Source organism: Chrysemys picta, chromosome 8, assembly GCF_011386835.1.
Source record: "Chrysemys picta bellii isolate R12L10 chromosome 8, ASM1138683v2, whole genome shotgun sequence".
Classification (NCBI taxonomy): Eukaryota; Metazoa; Chordata; order Testudines; family Emydidae; genus Chrysemys; species Chrysemys picta.
The window spans coordinates 28642843-28657744 of record NC_088798.1 but is presented as its reverse complement, the minus strand read 5'-3'; the positions used below and the strand labels follow the sequence as shown (position 1 = coordinate 28657744).

At 43.9% G+C, this 14902-nt stretch overlaps 1 protein-coding gene across 1 annotated transcript in view; it reads left to right on the top strand.

Annotated features, from left to right (window-relative positions):
* The first annotated feature begins 5367 nt into the window (after positions 1 to 5367).
* The window catches only part of LOC101936730 (uricase-like), a 29316-nt gene continuing 19781 nt past the window's right edge, over positions 5368 to 14902 (top strand). The window contains exon 1 of the mRNA XM_005294443.5: positions 5368 to 5478. Within this exon, the coding sequence (XP_005294500.2) occupies positions 5449 to 5478 (30 nt within the window). The 5' untranslated portion in view covers positions 5368 to 5448. The remainder of the gene's footprint in view (positions 5479 to 14902) is intronic.

Here is a 14902-nt window from a genome sequence, read left to right as displayed (position 1 = left end):
CCCCTGTGATTCACCAGCGCTTGCAACACCATTGAAAAGTATTCCTTATGGTTTATGTACTTTTTGGCAAGGTCGTCTGGTGCCAAGATAGGGATATGCATACCATCTATTGCACCACCACAGTTAGGGAACCCCATCGCTGCAAAACCATCCACTATGTCATGCACATTGCCCAGAGTCACTACCCTTCTTAACAGAAGTCGATTAATGGCCGTGCACACTTGGATCACAACAGCTCCCACAGTGGAGTGATCAGTTCCGAATTGATTCCTCTGTGACTGCTAGCAGTCTGGAGTTGCAAGTTTGCATAGAGAGATCACCACTCGCTGCTCGTTCCACTGTCAGAGCTGGTCTCATTTTCATATTGCTGCACTTTAGGGCTGGAGAAAGCTCTGCACAAAGTTCCTGGACAGTGGCCTTCTGCATTTGAAAGTTCTGCAGCCACTGCTCATCATCCCATAGCTGCATAATGATGCAATCCCACCAGTCAGTGCTTGTTTCCCAGGACCAGAAACGGCACTCCGCCATGTTCAGCTGCTGCACGATTGCTAGCAGCAACATAGAATTGTTTCGTTCTCTGGCTTGCAGCAGGGCTGCTTGCATGACATTGCAATGTTCTGCACAGCAGCTTATGTCTCGGCTCTGGAAATACTGCAGGATAAGGCATGAAGTGTTTGTAATGCTCACAAGAATAGTGCACAGCTGAGCAGGATCCAAGCTTCTCAGGCTGTGGTGTATGCACAGCTAAGCCAGGCTTTCGAAAAAAGGTGCAAGAAAGTATGGGTTGTTTGCTGTTGATATCGAGGGAGGGGGGAAATTGCACCATGCATGGCCAAAGCCATGCTCGCATTCCACTCTGTGACAATGTTTTGGTCCCATGAGGCATTGCAAGCCCTTCCCAAAACCCCCTGCAGCTAGTTTCACTGTGGGATAGCTACCCACTGTGCACTGCTCTGTGTATCGATGTAAGCACTGCTTGTGAGGATGCAATCCACCAACACAATGAGTGTGGTGTGGACACATACGACTGACTTAATTACTGCAGCGGCTGCATGTCAATTTACATTAAGGTGACTTTACTTTGTAGTGTAGACATGCCGTGAGTGGACATCCCCCACTTCAGGATTACATTAGCGTTCAACAGATATTATTTGTGCCTTAGGGCTTGTCTACACTGGCAAGCTTTTTCGGTTAAGTAATGTCGCCAAGGAAAAAATCAACAAAAGCAAAGTCACCAAAGCGTGTCTACATTTGCTCCCTCTGTCGACAGATCGTGTCCACATTTGTGGCACCTTTGTCGACAGTGAGAGCAATGGACTGTGGGTATGTATCCCACAGTGCCTGGCGACAACATCCGTTGCTAGGTGTTGTGGGAATGCAGAAATGGAGCACAGCGCATCCTGGGATGTGCAAAATGTACCGTCATGTACCGCTTTGTGTCCCACCCCTCCAAAGGTCTCTGGCTTCCTTTCACACCATTTTTCCAACTGTCATTCTTTTGTAGTACGCACCACCATATGCAGTGAGAGAGGATGGATCCCGCACTTCTCTCTTATGCACTGTTAGCTGTCGTGAGGACATCGTGCATGGCAGTACAATTACTCTCAGAGTTACTCGTAAAGTTAGCAGAGGATGAATCGCAGGCACCCGAGTGCAATATGCACAGCAGCAACTTAGCAGTGCTTTGTGCGTTCACAGAGCAGCTACATACAGGCGACCGTCACTTTTGGGCTAGGGAAACAAGCACTGATTGGTGGGATCACATTGTCATGCAGGTGGGGGTTGACAACCAGTGGGTACAGAACTTCAGGATGCGTAAAGCAACCTTCATGGAGCTAAGTGCTGAGCTGGCCCCCGACCTGCGGTGCAAGGACACCAGATTGAGAGCTGCTCTTTCGGTAGAGAAGCGCGTTGCAATCACTGTGTCCAGACTGCTACCGGTCAGTCACAAACAAATTTGGAGTAGGAAAGTCCACTGTTGGGGCTGTATTACTCCATGTGTGCAGGGCAATAAATTGCATCCTGCTGCAAAGGACCGTGACTCTGGGAATTGTGCATGAAATAGTGGATGGCTTTGCAGAGATGGGTTTCCCTAACTGTGGCGGGGTGGTTGTGGTTGATGGCACACACATTCCAATTTTAGCGCCAGACCACCTTGCCTCTGAATACATCAATAGGAAAGGATACGTCTCCATGGTGTTGCAGGCACTTGTGGATCACCGGGGGCATTTCACGGACATCAATGCAGGCTGGTCTGAAAAGGTGCATGACACACACATCTTCAGGAACAGTGGCCTGTACAGAAAGCTGCAAGCGGGGACTTCCTTTCCAGACAACAAGTTCACAGTGGGGGATGTGGAAATGCACATAGTAATCCTGAGAGACCCAGCTTACCCCTTACAGCCCTGGCTCATGAAACCTTACACAGGGCACCTGGACAGCAGCAAGGAGCATTTTAACAACGGGCTGAGTAGGTGCTGCATGTCAGTCAAATGTGCCTTTGGCCATTTGAAAGGTCGCTGGAAGTGTTAAAATGGCAGGTTAGACCTTACCGAGGAGAATATTCCCGTGGTCATAGCTGCGTGCTGCACTTTGCATAATCTGTGTGAATCTAAGGGTGAAATGTTTGCTCAGGTGTGGAGCACTGAGGCCGAGCGCTTGGCTGCACAGTTTGAACAGCCAGATGCTAGGACTGTCAGAGGAGCCCGGAGGGCTGCTATTAACATCAGAGAGGCTTTGAGGAACCACTTTGACAATGAGGGGCAGTAACACACTTCTGCTTTGGAGTTGCTTCCCTGTTGCATCCATGCACAATTTTGGGGCCCAAGATACATGCAACCCAATGCTTTAGGAACCTGTTCCCGAGAGTGAATTGATTGCTCTATGCTTTCGTAGAACACAGAATAAAAACGCTGTACCATTAAATATCTTAGCCTTTATTTATTGTTAAAAAGGGTAAAGTGTGTGTAGCTCCAGCTATCATTGTGCAAGCTGTGGGGGAGGGGGGAAGTGATGGGGAAATTCAGGAGTGAAGTGAAGTGAAGTGAAAAGGAATGTTTGGGCATAGAGGCGGATGGGGTTGGCAAGGAATTGTGCAGCAGCTGCAGTGGCGTTCGAACTTGGATCTGCTCAGTCTACAGCTGTATCAGAAACTTGAGCATCTCTGTCTGATCCTCCATAACTTTTATCATCCGCTCTGTCGCTTGCCTAGCAAAAGCAGCATTCTCTTTTCTGTCCTGCCTTTCAGCTTCCCAGCACTCTTTCCATTCCCTGTCTCTCATTGTGCTGTATAATCCCGCGGAACATGTCTTCTTCGCTGCGCCAAGGGTTTTTTTCAATCGTTTGCTGGAATGTAACAATCCCTCTTCTGTTCAGCACAGACCTTGAAAAACACACCACGCACCCACCGCGGACCGGCAGTGGCAGATAAGAAACAAACCCTTGGCGCAGCGAAGAAGACCTGTTCCACGAGGTTATACAGCACAATGGGAGAGACAGCTCCACGAGCACCCCAATCATGGTGAGTTTTGGGAGTGCGGGGAAGGCGGTTGTGCATACGGACAAAAAGGTCACGGCTTGCAGGGGACTCATTCTAAAATTATCCTACAATTTTTCACAGGCGGCCAACCTGCTGGCTGACATCTCGCTGCTGAGGATGACCAGGGAAACCAGGGCCCAACTACTGCATGCTTGCGGCTTTCATCCCGGTCTATATGCAGCTCAGTTATGTGCCACTTTGGTCCCAGCTCCAGTGATTGTTAATGGCATGGTACAGTTTCCTACAATGGGGGAAACTAACAAGGCTGCAATCCTTTGGAATCTGTGGCAGAGGATTAACAAGTACCGCTTGGAAACTTTCCAAAGCCTCTCTCTGGAGGATTCCCTGCAGGTCTCGATGTCCATCAACACCCTGCTTGGCCTGTAGATTAGCTACACAGGGCAATGTCCAGCTCACAGAAAACACTACCTGCCTTCCACTTTTCGATTCCCTACACAAGCCACAGCAACTTACCCAGAGTCACATGTGCTTCCTGCTCCCCATTGAGCACTTCTGGAATGGAGAAAAGTCCCCGGCTGCCTGCTTCCACGAGTGACCCGGCTGGGAGCACCACCTCCTCTTCTAGCTCGACTTCTTCATCCACAATTTCTGCCTCTGGGTTAACCCCTCTTTCAGTTGCATGTGAAGTATCCATGGGGCAATTGGCAATGGAGGTGGGGTCACCACCGAAAGAGCATCCAGCTCCTTATAGAAGCAGCAGGTCTTAGGTGCACCACCAGAGTGATGGTTCGCTTCCCGTGCCTTATGGTACACCTGTCTCAGCTCCTTTATCTTCGCTCTGCACTGCTGCATGTCCCAATCAGAGCCCTTTTCACACAAGCCCAGAGAAATTTGCCTATATGTGTCCCAATTCCTATGGGTCACTCGCAGCTGCTACTGAACAGACTCCTTTCCACATATACTGAGCAGATTCAAAAACTCAGCGGTGGTCCAAGCAGGAATGCGTTTAGTGTGATAGCCAGCCGTGCGCACCTGGGAAACTCCTCTGGGAAGCCAAACAAAGAGGAAATGAGATTTAAAATTCCTGGGGCTTGCAAGGGGGAGGGGTGGGTTGGCTGCAGGACAGCAGAGTTCAAACCGCAGAGCGGCAGCATGGGAATTGTGGGATACTTTCTGGAGGCCAATAAAATCACGAAAAAAACTGTGGTGTCTACACTGGCTGTTTGTCAACAATAAAGGGAGGGGAAAAGACACAAGTTTCTTGCAGGGGTGGAAGTTTTTTGTCGCCAAATCTAGGCTTTTTTTTATTTTTAAAAGGGACCTTGCAGTGTGTACGCTTGGGGCCGGCGCAACCCATTAGGTGACCTAGGTGGTCGCCTAGGACACTAACATTTTGGGGGCGGCGACCAGATCTTCGGCTGCTCCAGTCGTCGTCGGTATTTCGGGGGCGGGACCTTCCGCCGCCTCTGTGGGGGGTGGCATTTCAGGGGCGGGACCTTCCGCTGACTCGGGCGGCAAAAAAGCTGGCAGCGCTCCGCTGTTTTGTCGCCAAAAGGCAGTTTTTGGCAACAAAACTTGCCAGTGTAGACAAGCCCTTAGATTATGTCACAGACCATAACAGATTTAAGCCTTGGAATTTTTAATAGTGATTGCATTGTCTTTGAAGTGCTGCTCCCATTTAAATAGAGGGTAAATTCCCATTTACTTTAATGAGATTAGATCAGCCTCCTTGTCGCTATATTTCTTTTTTGTCATAGATACTTTCTTTCATTAAAGTTTCTGCTCAGGGCAGAAAAAAATGCTGTGTAGCTGAATAAATTGTGAAATATTTGCATTTGTGACGCCAACTCCTCAATCATTGCTCCTCCTCTGACATTAAGATGACACTTTTTATAGTGCAGCAGCTGCTGTAGCTGGTATTACTCTTCTCAGCCACCCAAGAGCTAACAATGCAGCAGCCTGCAGTGTGTCACCTGCCAGTAAGTTTTTAGAAGTTTTACAAATTTTCTCTCAGTGCAGTGAGAAGCAGGGATATTAAATGTTAAGCTATATTTTTGTGTTCACCTATTTATTTTAAAGCTGTCAAATCAGTTTAGCAACACAGTTCATTGGCAATTAAACTTGACCTATTTAGCATCTAAAATTGAGTGGAAAAGAATGTGTTAGGAGCATAAGATGAAATAAGGTAAAACTTTTAAACAGAAGTGTTTATAACCTGACTCTGATTTGTATCTGTAAGCTAAAAAGCCACCTGTTGTAAACAAAGGGCATTTACTAATAACACCCAAATGAAAGAATGCAAAGAATCCAGTTTGCTTATCATTATTTGTGCTCTTTATTTAATGTGTGCATTTCTCTCAGCCGGGGCAGTAAAATGAATGAAGTTACTTTCATTTTCAGATTCTCTGCTGTAACGTTTGAGTTGCAAAACACTGCAGGGGAGTGCTTTATTTCTTTAAAACCAACTGCTGTCACTGGAATGTTTATAAAACTGCTCTGTTGGGTTTACGTTCACGCTAATTAAATGGTTTGTGTCACTATTTAAGTCATGGACTTTTCCCTCTTATTTTTAGCAAATTCAGTTATCTTTTAATTTCACTTTTCACTGGTGCTTGCAGATATAAAAAGAAGGATTTGGGGTTCTAGACAATTTTATCTATACCTCAATTGATTTTTTTCCTGTTTCTTGATGTAATTTCCCCCCCTAAATTTAGCTTTTTCTGATCTTATATTTTTTTCAGATGTTTATTTCTGTATTTATTTCTCCATCTGAAATCTTTTCTCTCTTTCTCCAAGATGTGTATGTGGAGAAGTCTGAGTTCTACCCCTGAATCTGTCACTGAGCAGCACAAGTTACTTTAGTTTATGTCTTTCATTGTAATCTCTTCTCTGCCTGAGCTTCTCCATCATTAAAATGGGGTGAATGATGCTTAACCATTTTTGTTAAGTGCAGTGAGTTATATGGAAGGAAAGTGCGATAAACAGCAAGTGCTCCTTGTTTCTCCTTCTCCTGGTTCTTTGCTATCCTGCCCCATAGCCTCTAACCTCTCCCATTCCCCTCCACCTTGGGGATTCTCTGTCCATCTCCTTCATTTTTCTTTTCTTCAGGTCTTCTGCTCCCCTTCTGAGTCTACTCTCCCTGGCCCCTAGAGCACTTTCTCTCCCCAGGTTCAGTTCCTTTCACTCCTTCCTTGGATTCTCTGTTCCTTTTTGCCCACCCTCCAGGGAAGCCTCCCCTTTCCATCTTGTTCTCTTCCCCCCGTCTTGGGTTTTCTATTCCCACATTGTCATTCTACCCTCTGTATCTCTCTCACCCTCATTCTCCACCTCCACTGCTATTGGCCCTTCACCTCTCCTGTCTCCTGCAACCTCACTCCCTTTCTCGTGTCTCTCTCTCTCCATCAGTTGTCTTCTCCTCTCTTGCTTTTGTTTCCCTGACTTGCTCTCTCCTCCTTCAGTTCTCATCTCCTGAGTTCTCCTCTTCATTCTACTCTCCTCTTCACTCTTGGATCCCCAATCCCTTGCCTTCTTGTGTAACCCACACACCTCCTGGGTGTGGTTCTGTCCCATCTACTGCACCGAGACCACTTAAAGAGAGAGATAAATGAGTCTGCGCTACAGTTGGCTTTTAGCTCACGCAGTAGAGGCTCATGCACTAAGCTCCAGAGGTCCCCAGTTCAATCCCGCCCGCCGTTGACCGAGGTCTGTCAGTGTTATATTTGCACAGGTGACTGCAGAGCAGCAGGGGAGGCAGGGCCCTTGGGGAGCTGGGAACAATTGTAGTAACTGCTCTCCCCTGCACACAGTGACCTCAGCAGAAGTTAGTGGTTTCCTGATCCCGATTCTGCCATGCTACCCTTAAAAGCCAGAGAGGAAAGCAGGGAGAAGAAAATCCTTCCTGATTCAGGGCTGCTAAGTCAGTATCAAGAATGAGAATGACCTGCCTCCTTCAGAGATCGGGGGGAGCAGATAATATTGCAGCACCAATGGAAGGGATATAATTCATTAAGTCTATATGTTTTATAGAACCCCGTTACTTTTTTATAGAACCGTGCTGGTTTCATCTTTATTATATTCTATAGGACTGTTTTATAAGGGGGATGTTCTTAAGCTGCTGCCCTTTGAGTTTTAGAGCACATCACAGGCAGTTCAGAGTATTCAACACCTCTCAGTCTCCGGAGCCCAGATCTGGGACACATTGCAGGACAATGACCCAAAACAAGGGATGTGAGAATCAAAAGAACACAAGAATCTTTAAACATTGAAGGACTTTTAAAAAAATATAAATAACATTGTCTATCACTCCAGTGTCATGAGTCAACTTTTCTGATGCCACCAAATTACAGAAAGCAAGTTTTCACAGTATCAGCCTGGGATGGAGGCCAATCCCGGTTTTAAGAGAGGGGTGTCCTGTCTAATGAGTTGCATCACACTCCAGTGAAGTTTCAATACTGTAAAATGTCTCCTACACGACTTAAAACACACACCCCTTCACATCTCTGTTCACTTCTCCAATGCACAGCGGGTAGGAATCTGAATTACAGTTGCCTCCTTTCACACACAGCTTTGAATGGTCCTGGGTAGCAGTGAAGACAATATTCTGCACTGTTTTAACTTTGTTCCACTGCAAACTGGCCAGTTGGATGGGAGCACATTCTTTACTTTTACTTATCTTCAAGAAACTCATAATTGTCCCCAAACATCTCATGTGCAAATCTAAGATCAGCAAAATTGTAAAAACAATGAAGTAATACTAAAATCAACAGGCATCACTGACATCACTTACACTGTACATTAACCTTTTGTCAATAGCAAGCTGGATAATTTTTTCCCTGTGCTCATTTTTATTATTTTACAATTTCATTTAAAAAAAAATAATTAACATCAAATATACCTTTTAAAACATATCTCGTATATATAATATAAATATAGAAGGTGCTTTACACTTAAATAATTGGATTAAAAACCCTATGGAAAAATATATACTCAACAATTTAACCTATTTAAAATAGAAATATCAAATTTAGCTCATATTTAGATCCCAAGTCTTAAATGTCTTTGGTGGATCCCTGAGCTGATAAGTAGTAATCGCTTCCCGGCTCTTTGAGCTGTGGTCAAGTGAAAAATTCTCTAAGTTGTTCTATAGGATACAAGTATACATGCCCTCAGGCAAAGGCCAGAAAGGTTCTGAGGATTTCCTGCTCAGAGCCTGGAAGGACTGGTCTTTTAATCCATTCTGACCTTGAAGATACAGGTTTCTTTGTCCAATAACTCAGTATAAAACGATCTAATCTAAACTGATATTTATAAAGTACCTAATCACTTCATACCTAATCAAGGTATGAAGTTCCAGTTTGGGATCATTGTATATTGAATGGTCTCTACTCTCTACTGCTAGATTTTTTCCCATACTTTTCCTTGTGTTTTTAATTTCTTTTTCCCTTCTCTCTGTCATTTTCTATCTGTATCTATGGAGTCTGGTCTTTCTTTAGCCTTGTCATTGCAGGAAGGATGTTGTGAAAAAGCAAGTCTTGCATCATGTGCTGTACACAGTTAGGTTTGGGCTGTTCTTGATCTCCTGTGGTGAGAAATCACAGAGACTAGGCATACTGCTGACAATGCTGTAGCACCAGCTCCTGGGCACTGATAGCTTCATGCCTTTTAATAAAATTAGGGGCTGAGTAATCCAGTGAGGTATTTTTCTCAGAACCTAAAAAGGAAAGGTATAATCAGAGCCACACAACAGTTAATATAAATTCACATACGGGTGGAGTTGTTTCTGGGGATAATTATGGAGCATGGTAATGTCTCTGGGAATGTGCTAACATTCAAACAAGGGGCTCTTATTAAGTCGTTCTTCCTTCTCCCTGGCTAAATGGGAGTGTATGCTTGGAGAGAATAGACGGGCCAAGAATCCATTCATTGATCACTTCAGGAATAACCCTCTGTCATTGTAACCACAGCCAGAGCAGAATCACTGCTTAGCAAACAAGCTTACATCACATGCAGTTCACTGGAAATGTTTCTGCTTTGGTCCTGAGAATTGCACTAAGTGAACTGATAGTGAAGTGGAGTGTTCAGCTTGTGTAGTTTGAAATGGGGGAGGGAGCCTAAAGGGGGATCCACACTGTCCTTCCCTGGATTTGTTGCTTTTTTAAATGCCTGAAAGTTGGTACAATCATCAGCGGAGCGTGGTTGACCCCATCTAAAGCAGGGGAAATTTCCTCATAACTCCTTTCCATTTGGTGACAGAATTTTAGCAAGGAGCCCTTCTGAGCCCTCCAGCTCTTTGCTGAACGCTTCCATTGTTAAAGCTGCAGTATAGTTTCTGTTATTCTGGAGGCACCTGGTAGCAAATCAGGAGTTAGGATTATGTTTTAAAATGGTCTTAAAAGGGGAAATAAATTCCTGCTTCTCTTTAAAAGTAGGTAGCCAATGGGTGTGAAATTTCACGCACTTTTAGTTTTTCTGTGCTTTGAATTTTCTTAACTCTCCCTTCCTCAGCAAAGGATGGCAACCGTCCATCACCCCTTTAACAGCCCTTTGCCAAACTACCCTCTCCCAAAACAATTAACTATTACGCCAAACATCCACAACCACCAGTGCAGGGGAAAATAATCTGGTAAAGGCATGTGTGCAGAAAGGGTGGGAGTGGGCAGCGCTCAAGTTGTGGAGTGTGATCAGTGGTATCCAATAGTTGTGGTGACAGTAAGGTGTGTGCTTATGGGAAGACAAGTAGAAGGTATGTACTGTGAGGTGGCTTAACTTTACATTTCCTTGCTTTTGGGAGTTTGTGTCAGGCATGTTGGGACAGATCCTCAACCAGTGTAAATTGTCATAGCACAGTTTATTCCAACTAAAGGATCTGCCCTCTTGTGTCTGATTTTGACACTGCCACCTTTAGTTTGTTTTAATGTTCTCATTTTGTCTGAGGGGGACAGTGCCCCCCTGCCAGAACAGCCATGTTCACCTGGGCACTGAGGAGAAGTGGACTCCAGGGTTCCTAGAAAAGGAGCCAGGCAACCAGTTCTCCCCCATCTCCAGGCCACGGCTCTGAGGCATCAGCCTTCTTGAAGCAGCAGCCTCATCTCAACAGGCTCCTTTCAGAAGCAGCCGAAAGAGGATGCTACTAGGTTTCTCCTCCAGCAGCAGAACCTCATCCAGGGCAGAGGATGAGGTGGGCAGCAGCGGGGAGAACAAAAGTTGGAATATTTTTTAAATCACCAGAACAGAAGATATTGGTGTGTTCAGTGTTTAACTGCTTGACAACAGAGTGGCAGATTTAAAAAGAAAAATGTACACACATGTATTTTTAATAGTGTAGATATTTCAGGTCTAGATGACTGAATATAACATGTACCGGCTTTCTGAATCAATGAAGTACAATCTGAGCTTCACTCAGGTTGCCTGAGATCCTATCCCTTTAAAAGATCCATACAATTTATCTCATTGATCCTAGAATTCTTCACAGAGTTCTGTTCTTTCTTAATATTTGTCTATGTTGATACTAGATACCTTTCATTTATCATGCAAATATACACAATGAAAGCAAAAATAGTCAAAGCTGTTTAAAATAAAAAAGAACCAGCATTGGAGCTACACCTGTTTCTAACCCCCCAAATGTGTGATTCATAAACCAAGCATCCACTTCTTCAGTGAAGCACTTTGAACACTTTTAAGTGCTATGTAATAGTTTGGTTCTTATTTCTGAGGAGGAAAAGGGAATGAAATCTATACCTAGTTACAGTTGTTGGGCATTGGCTTTTGCAATATCAGTTTCCTTTGCAGACATTTTCATGGGGGAATCAGTGGTTCAGACTGCGTGGACCCATATGAAGGCACTGAAACATTAACAGTGGTGACAGCCCCTATGCCAGTAACTAATAGTGACAACTCAAATAGTGTATAGCCCTGCTACTGAGATATCAGCCTGCACCTATACCTAAGGTCTAAAGACTGCTGGATTTCTGAAATTGGAATCCAAATCTGTATCAAAATTTTGCAAATGATCCCAAAACTTCAGATCCAAATAACCTCTAAGTTTGAAGTGCTGAAAACCCAGATCCAAACTGTGTGGGCTAAGACAATCTCTACTGAAATTGCAAATGAACTGATACTTGCCTTTAAATAGATATCTATTTTTGCATTTCCCCATTTTTTTCTCTAGTATACAGAACATTTCTGCCTGCTGCTTGGCTACAGTGTGAGACTGTAAACAGCATCTTCCAGTTATAGAGCACAAGGATAATGCAAATAGAAGAGATGAGCAGATTGCCAGTATTTGATTGGTTTCTTGAAATCTCTCCTACACACATGTTCAAATACAGTAAACACATATGAAAAAAGTTACAGTTCTAACCTGAACCCACAGGAAAAATGCCAAGTCACAGCGTAAATTAACAGTCTCTAACTCACTTCTTTATGGTCAGAGATGGGGGGAGGGAAGGAAGTGACAGTACAGTCTGTAGATTATGGACAGTTTTGAAATTGCTTAGAAATGTAGGGGCTAAGAACAATTATGCTCAGAAGAATAAGGAGGAAGCCTTACATACTCGAATATATGGATGGCAAAAAACAGCTGTACACATAAGGCTCAATTGTGCCACCCATACTCAGGTTGGGTGTAATGGGGGGGGGACCGTGCTGCTTGCCCGTAGCACTGTATCCTGTATTTATGTGTATTATTTAAAACACACACTAGAACATGATACAGTGACGGTAATAAAATTTCTTAATAAAATAAAAGCCTTTACTTGTATTACAAAAACACTATCACAGCATTGCCAGGTAAACCAGCTTCCCTAGAGCACCAAAACAACAACAATAAACTACTACCACAACCAGTGATAAAGCAAACTGTATAAACCAAACATTGAACAGTGCAAACAGTGCCATAAAAAAAAGCCCCTAATTCTGTGTGTCCCCTAGCATGTTCTCCTTTACCTTTCTTGTATGTTTAGCATGCGCTTGCCACAACTGCACAGTTGTGGAGACCTGCAGGAGTGTGTGCATAGAGGGGGATGCATGCAGGGAGGAGGGGATCAGCACAAGGTTGGAAGTATGCTGGGCATAGATTTGCCCTGTCCAGCTGCTGCTAAGTACTGGTTGCATGGGCCACCCAACCACCGAACTGTCCATACTGTTCCTGGCATGCAGCGCATGGTAACATGGAGGGGACTCAGGCCCTGGGGAAGGCACAGCAGGAGCCTGCACTCAGCAGCCTGCCTGTGCCTTTCCACTTGCTCTGAATCCTTCTCTCTGTGGTATTGCACCTGCTTGTTGGCCCTGTCCAGAATGTCAACTGTAAGTTCTTCACAGAAACGATTCTTCTTGTATCGGTCCATGACAGTACAGAGACCCAGGCTTCTGCTGGAGAGCATGTGAACTGCCGAGGTACAATGGCCAGAAGAGGTAGAGGTAGGAGTGCTTGCAAGCAAACATGAAACAGAACTAAGCATGGTCTGAGTGTTTCACAAAAGGTTCAGTGCATGAGTAAAAAGAAAAAAATCTTTGCTGAATCTCAAGGACGCAAAAAAAAAAAAAGGATACTTTGTAAAACTGAGCCTTCAGAGGAACTTTTCAGGTCCTAGAGGCTCTGTGGACATACAAAATTAATACTTTGTAAACCAATGATAATTTTGCAGTTAGTCATAATGCAAGGATGGGTTATTTACAATGAAATTCAATCAGATTTCAGTAATCTACATTTCACTCTCCAGACATATAGCTCAAAGATTACCTACAAAGTAGAAAAGATGAAAACACTGATTGATGTGCAGTACAGTTCTGTAATCCATCTATTTAATAATTTCACATTCCCAAACTTCTCTGCATATGTTCTTTACTTACCATCATCCTGGTCACCATCTTCACTTCTGCAGGAAATTTCAGCTGCCCCCGGGGACAATGGAGGAACTAAGTAACAGCAAAGCAAAGTGACTCTCTAAAGAGTCTCTCTGTCAGCTGCACAGAATGAGCAAATACCAGATTTTAAAGGAGTTGTTTTCTGAAGTGCATTTCTCTTATTTGATTCAGTTTCATCCCCCTGGAAGTTTGAACTTCATCTTCAAGTTCACATTAATCTTAGTAATTAATCTCAATAATAAAACAATTTGATTGATAGGTTTTAAAATATAAAATTAGTAGCAGCTGTGTTCTCAGCATTGCACTTAATGTAATGCATCTGTTGCAAAATCTATGGAAATAACCTATTTTCTCATTATCATATTGTATTCTATATTGAAGGAATAGGATTAATATACCATGTAAAGTATATCATATGAACAGCGTGTAGTGCAGAAGAACAGTAGTACAGAAAAAATTGCAACCTTATATTGGAGCTCGCAAACTTTTTTGTCCGCATTGATGTACAGATAAAGCATTTACAGTCAAAACTGTTTTAAAGCAACCAACAAAAATTGGCTCATTATTAGAGGTTTTCCTTTTTATTAAAGGTGGGGCAGAATTGTACTACAAACAGTTGGTAGTATTTTAAGGGAATTTATTGAGGCATGACGTTGCCTGTTTGAGGTAGTCTCTTGTAGTGGTATCATTGTCCTATACCGTGCTACCTCAAGGACATTGAATATGTATCCTTAGCATTTCTTCATCATCTTCTACTTCTTATCGAATACATGACAATATAGCACTTGCATCTTATGCTATAGTACAAAGAAAGCAATGTAATACAGAGTGAATCTGCTGTAGACTTTTATAAATGGAGTATTTTCCTCCCACACTATTTCCACTACCTCTTCTCTCCATCATGACTGATACCACCACTAGCCTCCCTATCACTCAGTTGAAACCTCCTTCTCCTTCACTCCCCATATCCAGCGCCTCTGATCAACTACTGTTGCTTCTTTCTGGAGATTGAAAAAAACCATTTTTTGCTTTCTTTCATGATGCTGTAACCACTCTCCCACATCCTTATCAACTCCCACCTGTTGACTACTGCAATCACCTCCTCCTAACCTCATCCCTTACAGATCCCCATTGTGCTGCTGACCATCAAGCTCAAACTTTTTGTCCTTACTTTCAAGATCGTACATCATATAGCCCCTTGTGACACCCCCAGGGTACAATCTGGACTGTTGAACCTCTGTGTCCCTTTAACCATCCAGCCCAGGGTGCCTTTCACAAGCAGCCTCTCCAAGCTCTACTCTCACACAGCCATTAGCATTTAAAGTCATTCCTAGCAAAGTTACATGAATGCTCTCCCAGCCATTCATGAACTACGTACAGGGCAACACCTGCAAATTCCCCAACCCCAGCTTTGCGTCCCAGGAATGTGCGACTTATACTTCTCAGTAGACCCTGTACAGCATAAGCTCATATTGGTCCGACATTGCAACAAAGGGTAATGTTTATATGCTCAAGCCTTGCTGGCTGACGTGGAGTTCC